At 41.5% G+C, this 14,147-nt stretch overlaps 1 protein-coding gene across 5 annotated transcripts in view; it reads right to left on the bottom strand.

Moving 5' to 3' along the window:
- Positions 1-1,402: 1,402 nt before the first annotated feature.
- LOC138766078 (cytochrome P450 2A10-like) overlaps positions 1,403-14,147 on the bottom strand; it is a 28,925-nt gene continuing 16,180 nt past the window's right edge. For all 5 annotated transcript variants that reach the window (XM_069943416.1, XM_069943413.1, XM_069943414.1 and 2 more), the window contains 8 exons: positions 13,600-13,762; positions 13,154-13,306; positions 10,152-10,312; positions 7,995-8,171; positions 5,271-5,412; positions 3,994-4,181; positions 2,411-2,552; positions 1,403-1,645 (listed from right to left, as the gene is read on the bottom strand). In XM_069943416.1, coding sequence (XP_069799517.1) covers positions 1,464-1,645; positions 2,411-2,552; positions 3,994-4,181; positions 5,271-5,412; positions 7,995-8,171; positions 10,152-10,312; positions 13,154-13,306; positions 13,600-13,762 — 1,308 coding nt within the window. In that variant the 3' untranslated portion in view covers positions 1,403-1,463. The remainder of the gene's footprint in view (positions 1,646-2,410; positions 2,553-3,993; positions 4,182-5,270; positions 5,413-7,994; positions 8,172-10,151; positions 10,313-13,153; positions 13,307-13,599; positions 13,763-14,147) is intronic.

Raw genomic sequence — 14,147 nt, 5'->3', positions numbered from 1 at the left:
CCTGCTGATGACTCATCGTCACAAGAAGGAGCTGAGAGAAGAAACTGGTGATGACAGAAATTAGGTATATGTGAGTTTTCTACACTTCCTGGTGGGGGTGGAGGGGGGAAAAGATAAGGAAGGGGGGGCAGATAGGTGATTGAAGCACATTACACAGTTATATAACTTAGTAATGTGCTTCAATTACTGGGAAAAAGTTTTTCATGGAAGTTGTCCTTTAAGAACCCCTGTACTATAACTATGGTAGCACTAAGGTGGTGTTTACAATTTGGGATAAATATTTCAGCTAGATCAGTTTGCCATCCTTTACCTAACACTGGTCATTCTGCCATCCCCTTGCCCAAGACTGCTTATCCTATCACCCCTTCACCCCAGTCTAGTCATCCTTTTCCTCCTTACTTCAAACATTTTTTTCCTGCCATCCTTCACCTTACACTGGTCACTCTGCCTCCCCGCACCCAAGACTAGTCCCCTTGACCCACCCTCACCTCAGACTAGTCAACCTGCTACCCCCTGACTGGTTATTATGTCACCCCCTCACCGCAGATTGGTCACCCTGCCCTCCCCCTCAACCCAGACTGGTCACCCTGAAATTTTCTCAATGCTGGGAGCAATACACAATACAATTTAAATTACAAAGTAAATGCAAGCTGCCATACAAGGATACATGTTTGCCGGTATCAGCAGTCAAAAATAAGCCAGGCAGCCACCAAATTACTAAAGGAAAATAGAATTGGTTGATCAAAACAGTAAAGGAGAAGTCTGGCAAATGTTTTATCAAAGTATTGTATTGCCTCCCGAAAGTTGTACAAATCACCAATATACACTTATTACGGGAAATGCACATAAAGTTCCTTTTTACCCTACACTTACTACTGCATCAAGGCTTCACTTCCTGGATAACATGGTGAGGTCAAGACCCGACTCCCAGAGCTGTGCGGGCTGTGGCTGCTGGAGAGGATGATAGCAGAGGGATGCCCAGTGTCCCTCCAGTGCCCTGTGTCCCTCAGTGTCCCCCTGCCATCATCCTCTCCAGCAGCCACAGCCCGCACAGCTCTGGCAGTTGGGTAATGACATCACCATTTTATCCAGGAAGTGACATCACCATGTTATCCAGGAAGTGAAGCCTTGATGCAGTAGTAAAAGCAGGGAAAAAAGCACTTTAAAAACATTTCCAGTAATAAGTGTATATTGGTGATTTGTATAACTTTTAGGGGGCAATACAATACTTTAATAAAATTTTTCACCGGACTTCTCTTTTAAATATATGTGTTGCTATCTAAATATTGCGCTGGGAGTCCCAGAGTAGCAGAATATTTCAGTTTGTGGTTTACAATTAAAAATGACAGACCATTGGATTAAATGATTATTTTATTGTATTATATGTGATAATATAAATAAACAAAGCCTTACCAAATTAGTTTAAACTTTCAAAATAAACCACAGACTTTTAATGCATTTTATTAACGTGGAATAAAGGCAATATTATAAAGTTTAGGAACATTCCCTAGTCCAGTTACATTTGGAGAAATGTCAAGTTCTTCTATAGGTATCTGAGATTTTAAGTCAAAATGTTGCAGGATGGTGACTAGGAACAAGAACAGCTCCATCCGAACCAAGGCTTCCCCGAGGCAAGTCCTTTTTCCTAGGAAGTGTAAGAATAGTAAAAATTTCAAAAGTATCTTAAATGACACTTTTATTTTACTATTTGAGATAACATAACTTTTCTGTTTAGATTATGTGAAACAGAACCTTTTTTTTCAGTTAAAATAACTAAAACCACACAGTATATATATATATATATATATATATATATATATATATATATATATATAATTTTTTTATTTCTTTATTTCTTTATTTATTTTTTAAGAATACTTTAAAGGGCTTGTTGGGTCCCAGGGAGAGCTAACTACCACTCCCAGACCTGTAACAAGTGGCGCAGAGGTACTGCAATGTCCTAGTTCCTACTATTAACATCTGCAGCTCCTGAATTACCACCAGAGATGAGCAAACCAAACTTCCCAAACCGAGATTCTTTACGAACTTTGCTAAAAATTTAGTTTGTGCCTGCGTCAAACTTCAAAAGGTTTTTACGAACCCTGTAACTTCACCTCCTGGGTAATTATAATCCTGTGAAGCACCTAAAAGGTTACATCAGGTGACCTGTCCTAAAACTGTGTCTGACAGCACAATAAATGTTGTTGTTGATGAGTATCAGGGTTGTACTCTAATATTTTACATTGAACATGTCTACCAAGAATGGAAGAACCACCAGAGCAGGCTAGGTACAGCCAGTCCTCCTAAAAAAATTAAGCAGTAACTGAGATAAAACCCTTTTCAATTAGACCTCCCTTCTCTATAAAGTTTCGTGTTAACCATTGACATGACCACACATATGGGCTCCTACCTGCAGCCGTAGGCATGAATGCTTTATTCTGCTGAAATTCCCCTTTCTCATTGAGGAAATTTTCTGGGTTGAATTCTTTTGGATACTTGAAACAGGTAGGATCTTTGAGCACAGAGGTTATCATTGGGAACACGTCGATATCCTGAAAAGATACAAATTAGGGCTGGGTTCACACTACATATATTTTAGTCAGTATTGTGGCCTCTTATTGCAACCAAAACCAGGAGTGGATTAAAAACACAGAAAGGATCTGTTCACACAATGTTGAAATTGAGTGGATGGCCGACATATAACAGTAAATAACGGCCATTATTTCAATACAACAGCCGTTGTTTTAAAATAACAGCAAATATTGCAACATTATGTGAACAGATCCTTTCTGTGTTTTTAATCCACTCCTGGTTTTGGTTGCAATATGAGGACCACAATACTGACTTAAATATACGTACAGTAGTGTGAACCCAGCCTAGAAAAGTAAAAGATGATTGAGCCTCTGTCTTATGCTGTGGCAATCTATTTTTGAGGGTTTTAGGATCTCCAGTCCTTAAAAGGCCACTGTCATTAGAAGAAACTTTTGATATAGCATAGAGATATATTAAAAGTTTTGATTGATCAGGGTCTGAGTGTTCAGACCTTAACTGATCAGGAGATATCTTGATCTGACAAACAAATCTGCATTGTTTTTACATAGTCTACTTGTTTTTATTCTCATAATAAAAACAGCTACATTTTGTTTGCAATTCTGGAGTTTTATTCTTGGGAGTGCCCTAACTTGGGATTCCAATGCAAAACCCACTTGAACCTATTGGGGAGTAAATCCTCTCACCACTTTCCACACCTGTGCTTGGCAAGTCTTGGGAGGATCAACTCCCCACTAGGTCCAAGTGGATTTTGCATTGGCTTAATGTCATCTACACCTGGTGTGGATGTCTCTCACTGAGCTGAGGTGTTACATTGGAAGCTTTGCTATAGAGTTGTGCCTGGTATATGCACAACCTAACAAGGTGAGTGTGTCTAAACCCCTGACACCTCACCCCCTCCCCTGAGTGATCTGGCTTACTACACCCAGAAGCACCCTTCTCCTCTGCTTTTTCCCTGCTACCTTTCATTGTAATTTTTAAAATGTTCCCCTTGTATTCTGCATGATTAGGGTAAACATTAAACTTGAGGAGGTGTGCATGCTGCAGCTCAGCCAGGCCTCTATGACACTTGGAAGGGGAACATGATTTTATTACTTTACAAACAGCCATCAGCTGGGAGAAAGATATTATCTGTTTAGCTCTCTATCACTTATCTGCCCACGTCTGAAGCTCTGAGCATGATATAGTGTAGAGCCGACATGTTTCTCTAAAAGGAAATGGTCACCTTTTTAACACTAGAGCATTTCTTCATTTTCTAATACATAGCTCCACACATTTATGCCCCAGCTCGGGAATTTATTGCATAAAGAGTTTGCACACTAAACCCCTAATGTGTTTTTAATGGGGAGTGCGGGCAATAAAGAATGTTATAATCTAACTCTTCAGCTTTGCAAGGGATTTAGAGCTCTGATATGTCAAATTAGGGTAACTTTACTTTTGTACCTTTGGTAGAGTGTACCCTTTTATCTTGACCTCGTTTATAGTTCTTCTTGGGAGACCCATTGATGCGAGATCTATGAATCTTTGCATTTCATGGATCACTGCTTTCATGTAAGGCATATGGGTCTTGTCATGCATCGTTGGGCTACGATTTCGGCCAATTACTTGATCAATCTCCTTTTGCACTCTATCTGGAAAATAAAATGATATATATATATATATATATATATATATATATATATATATATATATATAAATGTATAATATGATTTGTTATTCCTTTATTTTTTATTTCATTAATAAGTTTCATTAGTATATACTGTACATATATACTGTATATAGGCAGGTCACTAGTTAGAGCTAGGATCTTGGGTAGAGATGAGCAAACCAAATCTGCCCAACCCTGTTTCTGTCTGAACTTAAGGAAAACTTTGGTTTGGAGTAAGAAAAACTTTAGTGAGTTCTTTTTGGCCAAACCTGGTAAAATGGCATTGGTGTTACATAATAGATTATGATTTAATTTTTGCTCTATAACTATGGGATAAGATAGAAATGTCACTTGACCTCAAGGTAGCCCAGAATAAACTTTTACGCAGAACAATTGGTTATGGGACCTCAGCTTAGCTAAATAATTGCCTTTTAAGGGTAAGTTCACACGTACCAGATCCGCAGCGGATTTCTCGCTGCAAATTTGCAGGGAGACCCGCTGTGGATCCCTGCCCAATAAACTCTATGGGCAGACAAACTCGCAGCAGGATGCACATCCTGCTGCGAGTTTACCCGCAGCCCGCCCCGTTAAACCCCCGGCCGCCGGAGCCTATACTTCACCTGGTCCCCACTCCGGCTTGCTTCGGGGGTTCTCAGGACGTCCTGCTCAGCCAATCAGTGCGCTGCCTTGCTGCAGTGCACTAATTGGCTTAGCAGGACGTGAAGACGCCAAGAGCCCCGAAGCAAGCCGGAGCGGGGACCAGGTGAAGTATAGGCTCTGGCGGCCGGGGGGTTAACGGGGAGGGCTGCGAACAAACTTGCAGCGGAATGTACATGTTTACTGGGCAGGGATCCGAAGCGGATCTCGCTACAAATATGCAACAAGAAATCCGCTGCGGATCAGGTACGTGTGAATGTACCATAAGATGGAGGAACGATCACCTAACCTCCAGAGAAGCAAAATGTATTTTCCAAAGAGTTCCCAAAGAACCTTTATCAGATACCAGAAAATTACCCAATTATCTTGACATCGTTAGATCTTTACAAAAAAGACAGACATGTACATTTCTTACCACGAATGTCTGGGTATTTCAGAAGTAACAAAAGACAGTAGGTTGTGGTTGTGCTGATCGTTTCTACTCCGGCAAAAAAGATCTGGAGGATGCAGGCCAGTAAATTCTTCATGGTAAATTCACTGTTTGGTTTCAATTTTTCCTGAGGAGGAAAAATAATTTATTGCAGTGATTTTCCGGTTTGAAGAAATATTTTAAAACATGTTATTAAGTGATATTAAGTTATTACAGGAACTTTCCTTTGTTTAATATCCTGATTTAGAATCCATAAGAGAGAATAGCCACAAAGAGCTTCTCTTGGTCTAGAGTAAAGATAAGTGAATTGAATACAGTGAAGCAATATTCGTTGCTAATTGTGTTGATTCACTTCATTCTGCTCACCAAATTGACCCAGATTTGTTAAGGAAATTTGAAAAAAACATGGTGTCTGCAAATATTAGCTGTCTTAAGTGTCAATGGGCGGAAGAAAGGGATTTACCATAATCCCTAGCACCAATCCAAGCGAATGAAGGGTCCTCTGTGATGTCAGCACCTCCCCATCTATATAAGGTGATTTGTTTCCGGAGGTGGCCAGTCTGCAGACGCAGACTTACTAATATCCGGAGACCGTGCAGGGGAACAAACTGTTGCTGTAGTGCTGCCAATGCAGCGAAACAGCGCAGTCCCACTCTAGATCCTGGGAGCACACATGCTTCCCGTGTACCCCTACCCCGCATGGTTCTAAACAAGGGCCAGTGAGTAGCCGCAGAGCGGCAAGAACTGTTTAACCCACACTGTTAAGCCCTTTCATCACATACCCTGTAATCTAATAGGCACATAAGACATATAGTGAGCAACAGAATCCTATTCTTGGGTATGCCTTTATCTTTATTTATAAGCACCGGCTTCCACCACCTGTGGCATCTGTGCTGATACACTCCCCTGATGACGCCGCGGTAACAAGTGGCAGAAACGCGTTGGGAGAACACAACGTGATCTTATTCGATTTGGGGCTCAACAGCCTCCATTCTGTATATTATACTTTGTATTATGTTGGTTTAGGACGCACTCCGGATATGCGACAATCCAAACCAATCATCGTAAAATTTGTAGCTTGGTGATGGGCACACTATGACTGGTGTATCTTAATCATTTGAAATAAAAGTTACGTTTTAGGCACTATCCCCTCCTTTCCTTTATTAATTCATTGCAGGGATTAAATTATCTTGGACGTACACCCAAATTGTACAGTCAATAATCAGTCGGCTGTGTATGAAAGAAAGAGCAGGATGGCAGCAGGCAGTTAGAGCAGAGCAGGAAGAGACTAACAGAGCAATATAAGGACAGAGAGGAGAGGATAGGAGGGATGATTGTGGGTGATTTTTTTTGTTGAAGCTGCCAATCAAGTGTCCAGTTTACCGAGTAACTGGGTGCCTATGGGAATTCACTGGGACCAGAGAAGACACAGTCAATATTATTCCCTCACTTGGCACTGGACACTGTAAACTCTTGGAGACTCCTGTAAACTCCTATTGAGTTATATCAATTTACTGGGATAAGTGAATGGAGCGTGCACCTTCCATGGGTGAAATTGAATTATTGACTGGCTTATTGCCATTTTTTCTTAAATTGTGATTTTCAAATTTTTTTACACTTTTGCAAGAACATGTGTTTACAAATTTATCTTTTTGTTATAGTCCCAGTTTTGTAGCTACTACAGTTTGGCTGTTTTATTGAAATTTGTTGGAATTCAGTTAGCTAACCTTAATGTGTTTGACCCAAAATTTGCAAGCCTTGAAAAACGAATTTTCAGCTGCTTCGCACATTTCTAGTCTGGAGGACCCAATATGTGGAGCTTCTAGCAAAAAAAAATATAACACCATTGTTAACCTGTTTTTATTTGAGTCTTGATATGGCCTGAAGAATGAACTTTCTACGGCTTTTGAGTGGAAGTCCAGTATCACTTCCTCTACTACATAAGGAGATAACATTTAATGCAGTGCCTCTTAGTATCAGAAACCATTTCAGGCCTTCAGTTGGGTTCAGACACATCTACACCACTGTGAACCAACTGGTAGATTCTTATGACTTTATATACCTCAAACATCTCGAGTAATAACTTGGAGCACCTACAGGTCATCGGGTTAACTCATCCCAACCCACTTCAATGTTTGCAGCTTAATGTCTTTTGAAACTGTAAACTCTTTAATTTTTGTGCCTTAGCCTACTGTATGTGGATGGTTTGTTACTGTTTAGTAAAGCCGCCTATTGAAGTGCACTAATCTCTAGACTGGTTCTTTTATCATGAAGAGATCAAGCAAGTTTTACCTAACTGTAACACCATGAGTACTACCAAATACCATTGACCAGGTTCTGTATGTGGTGCCTCAGAAGACTACTTTCCATGATCATTGTTAAGTCTTTTTTCATAACCCTTTCTTTTTCGGTGACCCCCCAAAGATAGAGCCAGAAGCCCACCAATTATTCACTTTAGCTACCATGACTAAAGCTTTCTATGGTATGTGAACTTCAGGACTCACTATAATATTTGTGCCTAGTTGCCTCATGGGTATGCTGGGTCTGCCCGTGAGAAAAACTCTTACAGAGTAGCTACTTGTTCTGGCACATAGAGGGGGTCCTCAAAAAATTTGCAAAGCTAAAAAAAAAAATCAAATTATTGGGGTCCTATCTGATCTATGGACAGTACATTATCTGTAAGGTTCATATTTCCATTATGAACATTACCTTTTTCATTTTAATGAGGAAGGCATCAACATAGTCTCTTGGATTATTGGGATCCAAAGTCTTCTGGTTAGATTTTATTTTTTGGCTGACAAACTGGTTAAGTCTGATGAATGATTTACAAATCCTCTGATGATGCCCAGGTATAAATCTCATCACTCCAGGAAACATGTCATACATCTAGTAAAGGATAGTAAGAAGATCTACAGTAACAATATTACCCACAGTCAGTAAATTATTATTATTTTTTTTTATTCTCCACAAGCGGTACAAACAAAGGAAGCCACATGGTCTCAAGCAGAATGCATTGTTCTTATTTATTCATTTTACATCCAAATTACAAAAACATACACGTGTCCCTTCTGTCAAGCCCTTTTGCTGGGGAAAATGTATCTGTGGGCTTGCTGGCATTTGTGCTGCTCCACAGCCAGCAGTAATGGTCACTGTCAAACACAAAGGCACACAGGAGCTCCCAACTGTGTGGTATCTCCCCCGGTGCACACCCTGGTACTGCGTCTGGCTGGTGGTTTGAGGTCACCCAAAATGTTGAAGGTGTGATGGAAACCAGATTTAAAATACTTTAAGCATGTTACAATACAGTCTCTTAAGCTCTTAATCTTGGTGGCATTCAATGGGTTACCCTAGTAAAGAGGTTTTGCTGCTGTAGAAAGTGTGTTACTAATCCGGAAGTCACTGCCCTGAGATGGCTTAGATTCTTCCTTGGTTTTTAAAGTTTCTCCCCTTAAAAGTACAGGTGCTCACTTGCATTTCCCCAAGCCTTTTTGGTGGTCACATTTTAAAGGTCAACTAGAGGGAGCTGAAAGTCTCTAGGGTTGGGAGCGTACAAACGAGTCTTTGAAAAACGCCAAGGAACTCTTGCACAACTTATCTTCTTAGACACAAACACTTAGCAATGGGACACAGTTACCTCGGGTATCAGAAAAGCACACTTAAAGCCTGTCTTTACAGGTTCTGGACTACAGTTCCAGAAATACTGTGACCTAGATAGGCCTTTCCCCAAAAGAGTTGGCTGATGGCTTTCTCTCCTCTGTCTCAACTCTTTGCTATACTCTGTCCGTTTCTACTTTCTACTTCTACTTTCCTACTTCCTGTAATGGCAGGTTTTATATAGGTGGCCTATTTGCATAATCCCTCCCTATTTCTGGAAATTTCTATGCATCAGCAGTAGTAATCTAGGAAATCTAGTTGGTGGTACTATTGCCTAACCAGTGATGTGTTTGCGTGTGTGATAGCTTGTAACTAGGGATGGTCCGAACCGAGTTCGGTTCGGGTTCGTACAAACCCGAACCCTCGGTAATGATTCCCGCTGTTTGCCCACTCCGTGCAGCGGGCGGATCCAGCGTGAGGACCGCCTGGAAAACTGGGATACAGTCATAGCCATAGGCTGTATCCCAGTTTTCCAGGAGTTCCCCCCGCTGTATCCGCCCGCGCCACGGAGCGGGCAGACCGCGGGGATCTGATGCCGAGCGTTTGGGTTCATACGAACCCGAACCTCGGCAGGTTCGGACCATCCATACTTGTAACCCATTCTCTGCTTGCCAGTACACTGAGTAAGAAAGTGTAAAGTATTATGCAATAATTTCTCTTGCATAAATGCAAGTGGATAGGGACCATCATAAGTCAAGCCACATAACCGCATTCTGGGACCTTACACCCAGTCTGTAGGAATCACATGGCATCTTTGCATTCCAAGACTCAGAATGCAACCCTCTTAGGCCTGGGGTCAGTCAGCTCCAGGAGCACACAGCTTCTTATTCCCAGCTCCCATGAACTAGCTTTAGCTTGCCATCACACTGCTGCTCTAGAAGTCGCTTGTCTCTGGACCATGCTCAAACTCCCTCAGACCAGCACAGCTTCACTCAACTTAATAGCATCAACAAGCTTCCATAAATGTTTGGGTGGGAGAAAAACAAGTCTGGAGATTTATGTGAGCTTTCAGAATTACCCACCAATGGTTAGGTGCTCACATATATAATATTAGCTCCTGCAACCTCCCAATACCAGCTGGGTCACAAGACCAGAATTTCCTGATGCCAGCTTGTCTCGCCGAACAGAAACATATAAGTATCTGTAAATACTAGACATGCACATGCAATAGGTCCTGCTGTTCACTTTCCTATATTCCTTCTTAATTCTTACCTGTCCCCAGGGCGAGGTGGCAGTCAAGAATGCCTTATTTATGCAGACCAAAACAATAGAGATATCTTTGTGCCCATATTCATGGCGATTTCCAAACATGATGGAGAAGATAATGTTACAGAAAGCTCTGCTGAGACAGGGATGAGGATCAAAGAATGATTCTAGGAAGGAAGGATTAAAATAGTTATAGTTTATTTGCTTTATTCTTCATTGTTGTATTTATACAATGCCATAACTCCCCGAAGGCTCAACACACCAGTAGTAGATCAGCCCACTATATCCATTATATTATCTTGACAGTTATTTCTGATGGCTTTATCCATTTTATTAATTGCCGCCTGGTTACAGCAAACCTTGTTGTTTTCTATATATACAAATTAGGTCGCTTGGTGCACTGTAGGTGGGTCCATCGTCCCCTGTACACCGATATCTCCTCCCCGGGTGACGCACTGAGGCAGAGCCAAGCCAAAGCCAGACTTGATTCAGAAGGCAGCAGGTCACCCAGAGGAGGAGATATCATTGCACTGGTGACACTGGGCCCACCTCCAGTGCATCAAGAAACCTTATTTGCATATAGAAAAAAAACAAACCAGGTGGTGGTTTAATAAAGGAAGGCACCATCAGAATAGGCACATCTGCAGAATCAGTTCATATAAAAAAATATATATTTTTTTTTTCTGATTCGCTTTCAGTATCACAAAACAAAAATGACCCCAAAAATTCCACAAAGTGCTATTCTGCATGAATACATAAAATTACTATTTTCCATATAATACAGGTGCCCAAGCTTTATCTACCAGTTCTGTGTTGTAAATGCAGAAATCCAGATAAAATGCAGACATTGCTGGGCGGGTGAACAGTATGGGGTTGTTGCTGATCCCATTGGCACAAGGGCTTCCAGAAGGTAATCCTATATTTTTTGGGCTGGTGCAGTGACAAGGGTCTGCACAGTGGTGATAGGTGATACTAAGAACTCTGGGACACACCCTGTTAATGTTTGGTATCAAGGGTTCCCCATGATGATTGGTATAGAAACTAAAAAAAAAAAATATATATATATATATATATATATATATATATATATACTGGAGGTGTTAGAACAAAAGAACAGTTTTTTTTCTTGATGACAACAAGTATCTATACAATTAAGGCACAGTTCTATATAACAGTAGCTATAAGGGCATAATAGCTGCTATTGTAGTCTTTGCTTTACCCTTCATGCTTGCTGGTCTTCCTCTCCTCTTATGCATAGTAAAAGACTCCTTAGCTCACAGCTAGGTAGTAGTTACTTGAATAATGGTAAAGCTCAGAAGCAAGAGTATTTGGTCTTTATACTCAACTGTTATGTATCTCCTCGGTTTTCCCCAGAGACAGAGATACCGTATTTGTTGTTTCCAGATTTCTAGTATAGAATTGTGGAATCATTATACTCTCTTTCCCTAATGTTTCAGTATCTTCTTTCTTTTCTTTTTTTCTGGACAAGGAGAGAATACCAGGATATAGAGAAATATTCTCAGGAACAGCTTCATTTGGGAGAGTCTACTTTAGACTCTAGTAACTTCCCTTCGTATTGAGCAAACAGTAGGTCCTAGAGCTAACCGTTCTCTTACGTAGAATACACTCAATGCTGGGATACCTAGTTTAACCCCTTACTCAAAATCATGTAGTAATTTAAGTGCAATTATTGTGAAAACTTCATGTAGAGCAAAGTTAATACAGTACACTATGAAGTCAATGCAAGAGTAGTAAAATACTGTCAGTAACTTACCTGACCGCGCTCCAGCGTCGTCTGGCCCGGCTGGAGCGCAGCGCCGCCCTCCTCGGCAGGGCCGGGTGACGTCACGGAGACCCGACGGCGTCCCTAGAAACCAGGGGAGCCGCGGGTCTCGCGTCAGTGAGCGTCGTCCGGCCGAGCAGCTGAGTGCTGTTGGACTCAGGCTGAGTACCGGATCTCTCTGCCACTCAGCCTGCAGTGCACCAGCTGCTATGTGTCTGGATTCAGGAGGCCGGACCAATCAGCCTTTGGTCCGGGCTCCTGATCCAGTATAAAGTGTTGTCAGTGCCAGCCTCTAGTCGCTGGCTATTAGTTGTCTCTGATCCCAGCTCCCCAGTCCCTTGTATTCTGCCCTATCCTTCCTCTATCGTCTTGCCTGGATTCTGACCTTTTGCCTGTCCCCTGACTCTCCGTTTGGTTCCGATTTTGCTCGTTTGGTTTCTGACTCGGCTAGTTTACTCCCCGCATTGTGTTTGTCTGTCTGTCTGCGTTTTATGTTTTGCACGTATACAGCATAGGGATTGTCTTCGTGGTTGTCCGCGACCGCTTAGGGTCGACCGAGGCAAGTAGGCAGGTGACAGTGGGTGGGGTCAGATTCAGGGCCCACTGTCGAGTGTCTTGTCTTCACCTGCTATTCCTGACAAATACTCCATAAACCGTACGACACCTAAACAAAAGGACTATGGTTTCTTAACACAGCATCTATAGAAGTCTATGGCCTCATATTGTTCCTACATGGTTTCTAATTTTATTTAGACATTGGGTTGAATAAATGCTTTGAAATTGATATTTCCTAATGTCTTGACTTCTCTTATCACATTACATAGTGGAAAACATTTATGAAGCTTACGGCAGGGGCATACACGAAGGAGAAGGCGTAGATTTGCCCCTTCTCCCTGGGAAACGCCTGCTGTATCCCTCGCTTGCCCGATGGGTTGCGTGGGGTGGGGGGCTTGGAGAGGAGCACGAAAAGGCGGGGAGGAGGTGTGGCCTTCTTCCGCACCTCATTCCTGACTGATCATGATCCAAATCTACACTTGCTGGAAGATTTCATATGCTGGGTGCAAGTTCAGGCACCCAGCCAGATTCACTAAGAGGCATGTACCTGTTTGTGAATTCAGCTGGGGAAAATGGAGCGGGGCCTGATTTAAGACTGGCAAATGAGTATGCACCCCGTGAGTTTTCTACCCATGGATCTTTTTTTAGTTTAAGTGCCTTTTCTACTAACCTTTGGATTTCTTTAACTCTGCCACTAGGAATTGGGTTTCCTCCTGGATCAAATCCTCAATGCTTCTATTGCCAAAGCCGAAATCCCGTAAGGCAGAGAGAGAAAAGCGCCTGAGCTCCCTCCACCTCTCCATATTCTTAGTAAATATAAAACCTGAGATTAAAAAAAAAAATCTTTATGAGAAGACATGATAAAGAGGAGAATAAAAATTACAATGGTGGAAAGGAAAATATCCATAGGTAAAATGCTTTTTGTTACCGTACCAAATCCATACATGAGTATGAGTGAAAATAACATTCTTTTATTAGCATACATTACATTTAAATTAAAACATTATCTGGATGTTCAGCTGCCTAGAGTAATATAATAGATCACCTAGTAATGCATTCAGTTCATGTAATATGCCAAGTATCTGTCAAATAGTTCATGAATCATACATTTCTTACCATAATTTTTATAATAATCATCCCAAGCTGGCAAATCTCCCCGATTTAGGAAATCGTCACCTTTGTCCAAGTAAATTTCCTTTACAAGTTTATATCCAGTAACAACCACGACTGGACGAGATCCCATATAAACTGTAAACACGTCCCCATACTTCTCACTGAGCTGAGATAGATGATACATAGATGAATCAGTAAATTGTTATTTCTAATCTAGCTTTCTATTGCTCCAAAAATAACTTGATGCAGTATATCACAAGAAACAATACAATGTCAAGGTTTACATTGATTCCTAACAAAAAGACAAAAGATTCTGATTAGAGATGAGCGAACCGGGTTTGGGTTTGAGTCGATCCGAACCCGAACATTCAGCATTTGATTAGCTGGGGGCTGCTGAACTTGGATAAAGCTCTGAGGTTGTCTGGAAAGCATGGATACAGCCAATGACTATATCCATGATTTCCACATAGCCTTAGGGCTTTATCCAACTTCAGCAGCCACGGCTAATCAAATGCCGAAAGTTCGGGTTCGGGTTCGACTCGAGCATGCTC

This window comes from Dendropsophus ebraccatus, chromosome 10 (assembly GCF_027789765.1).
Source record: "Dendropsophus ebraccatus isolate aDenEbr1 chromosome 10, aDenEbr1.pat, whole genome shotgun sequence".
Classification (NCBI taxonomy): Eukaryota; Metazoa; Chordata; class Amphibia; order Anura; family Hylidae; genus Dendropsophus; species Dendropsophus ebraccatus.
This window is presented reverse-complemented; position numbering and strand designations above follow the sequence as displayed.